Here is a 1,512-nt window from a genome sequence, read left to right as displayed (position 1 = left end):
CTAGACTATAGATTAGACTATAGACTAGACTATAGACTAGACTATAGACTAGACTATAGACTAGACTATAGACTAGACTATAGACTAGACTATAGACTAGACTAGACTGTAAAATGAACTAGGCTATAGACTAGTCCACAGACTTAACTATAGACACTAAAGTCCATACTTTGAACTACGCTATAGTCCAGACTAGACTATAATCCACCCTGTAGATCAAATGTAAACATCTTTTGATAATTATTTTAAATGTAACTTTTAAAAACTCTACAATTTAAGGTCAAAATAACTATTATTATTTTACTAAAATAGACAAGTGTCAAGTTCAAAAACAACATTAACGAACTCTAAATTACTGCTAAAGATCTGCTAAATAGACATTTATACCTACATACCCACATACAAATAATCAAGTACAAAAAAGTGTCATTCCCCAATACGTCACACAAACGTGATATAAATATACACACACAGGCATTCATGATCAGACTTAACTCTTAAAAACCCAAGATTTTAATTTTTTTATTCAAACAAATAACCATATTTATTAAATGTGAATTCTGCTTAACTAATATCATGATGACTAATATATTCAAATAATTTGCTTATTTTTTTTATAGCTGCCGTTTATTTAAAAAAAATAAAAACCCAAAATAAGAGATAAAAAAATCACTTAACTGCTGCGGAAACGTAGGTGAAAGTTGGTAAATTTTTTCTTACCAAAAGAAATTATATAAATTTTTGAAATTAAATTTATTAAAACTTGGCTGAAACTTAAAATTTAAACAAATAAGATAAGTCCCACAAATAAATTCCGCTTTATTTACATATTCTATTAAATATGAATAAAGCGGGTAAACATATACAGACTGGAGTAAATAATGGTCCAATATCATCACCCAAATCGCCATTACTACCAACAAACACCAACAATAATATGGGCTCGATGGCGCAGAAAAATGTTATCACTTCTATAATGAGTTTTTTACCCGATAATAGACCGATTACATCATTGCAAATTGTAGAGGATTATGACAAGTAAGTAGAGTTCAAATTAATAGTCCGGAATATAACCTATTATAAAGTCTAGGCTATAATCCAGCCAATAGTATAAAGTTCAGTTCTAGTTTTAGTTCTGTTCTAGTTCTAGTTCTGTTCTAGTTATGTTCTAGTTATGTTCTAGTTATGTTCTAGTTCTGTTCTAGTTCTGTTCTAGTTGTGTTCTAGTTATGTTCTAGTTCTGTTCTAGTTCTATTCTAGTTCTGTTCTAGTTCTATTCTAGTTCTGTTCTAGTTCTGTTCTTGTTCTGTTCTAGTTCTGTTCTAGTTCCGTTCTTGTTCAATTCAAGTTCAGTTCTAGTTCAGTTGTAGTTCTGTTGTAGTTCAGTTGTAGTTCAGTTCTAGATCAGTTCTAGTTCAGTTCTAGTTCAGTTCTAGTTCAGTTCAGTTCAGTTCAGTTCAGTTCTAGTTCAGTTCTAGTTCAGTTCTAGTTCAGTTCTAGTTCAGTTCTAGT

At 30.3% G+C, this 1,512-nt stretch overlaps 1 protein-coding gene across 1 annotated transcript in view; it reads left to right on the top strand.

The window, feature by feature from the left end:
• Window positions 1–599: 599 nt before the first annotated feature.
• The window catches only part of LOC111682847 (multivesicular body subunit 12A), a 9,079-nt gene continuing 8,166 nt past the window's right edge, over window positions 600–1,512 (top strand). Inside the window, exon 1 of the mRNA XM_046946036.1 lies at window positions 600–1,038. Coding sequence (XP_046801992.1) covers window positions 842–1,038 — 197 coding nt within the window. The 5' untranslated portion in view covers window positions 600–841. The remainder of the gene's footprint in view (window positions 1,039–1,512) is intronic.

The sequence above is a fragment of the Lucilia cuprina genome, chromosome 3 (assembly GCF_022045245.1).
Source record: "Lucilia cuprina isolate Lc7/37 chromosome 3, ASM2204524v1, whole genome shotgun sequence".
Taxonomy (NCBI): Eukaryota; Metazoa; Arthropoda; class Insecta; order Diptera; family Calliphoridae; genus Lucilia; species Lucilia cuprina.
This window is presented reverse-complemented; position numbering and strand designations above follow the sequence as displayed.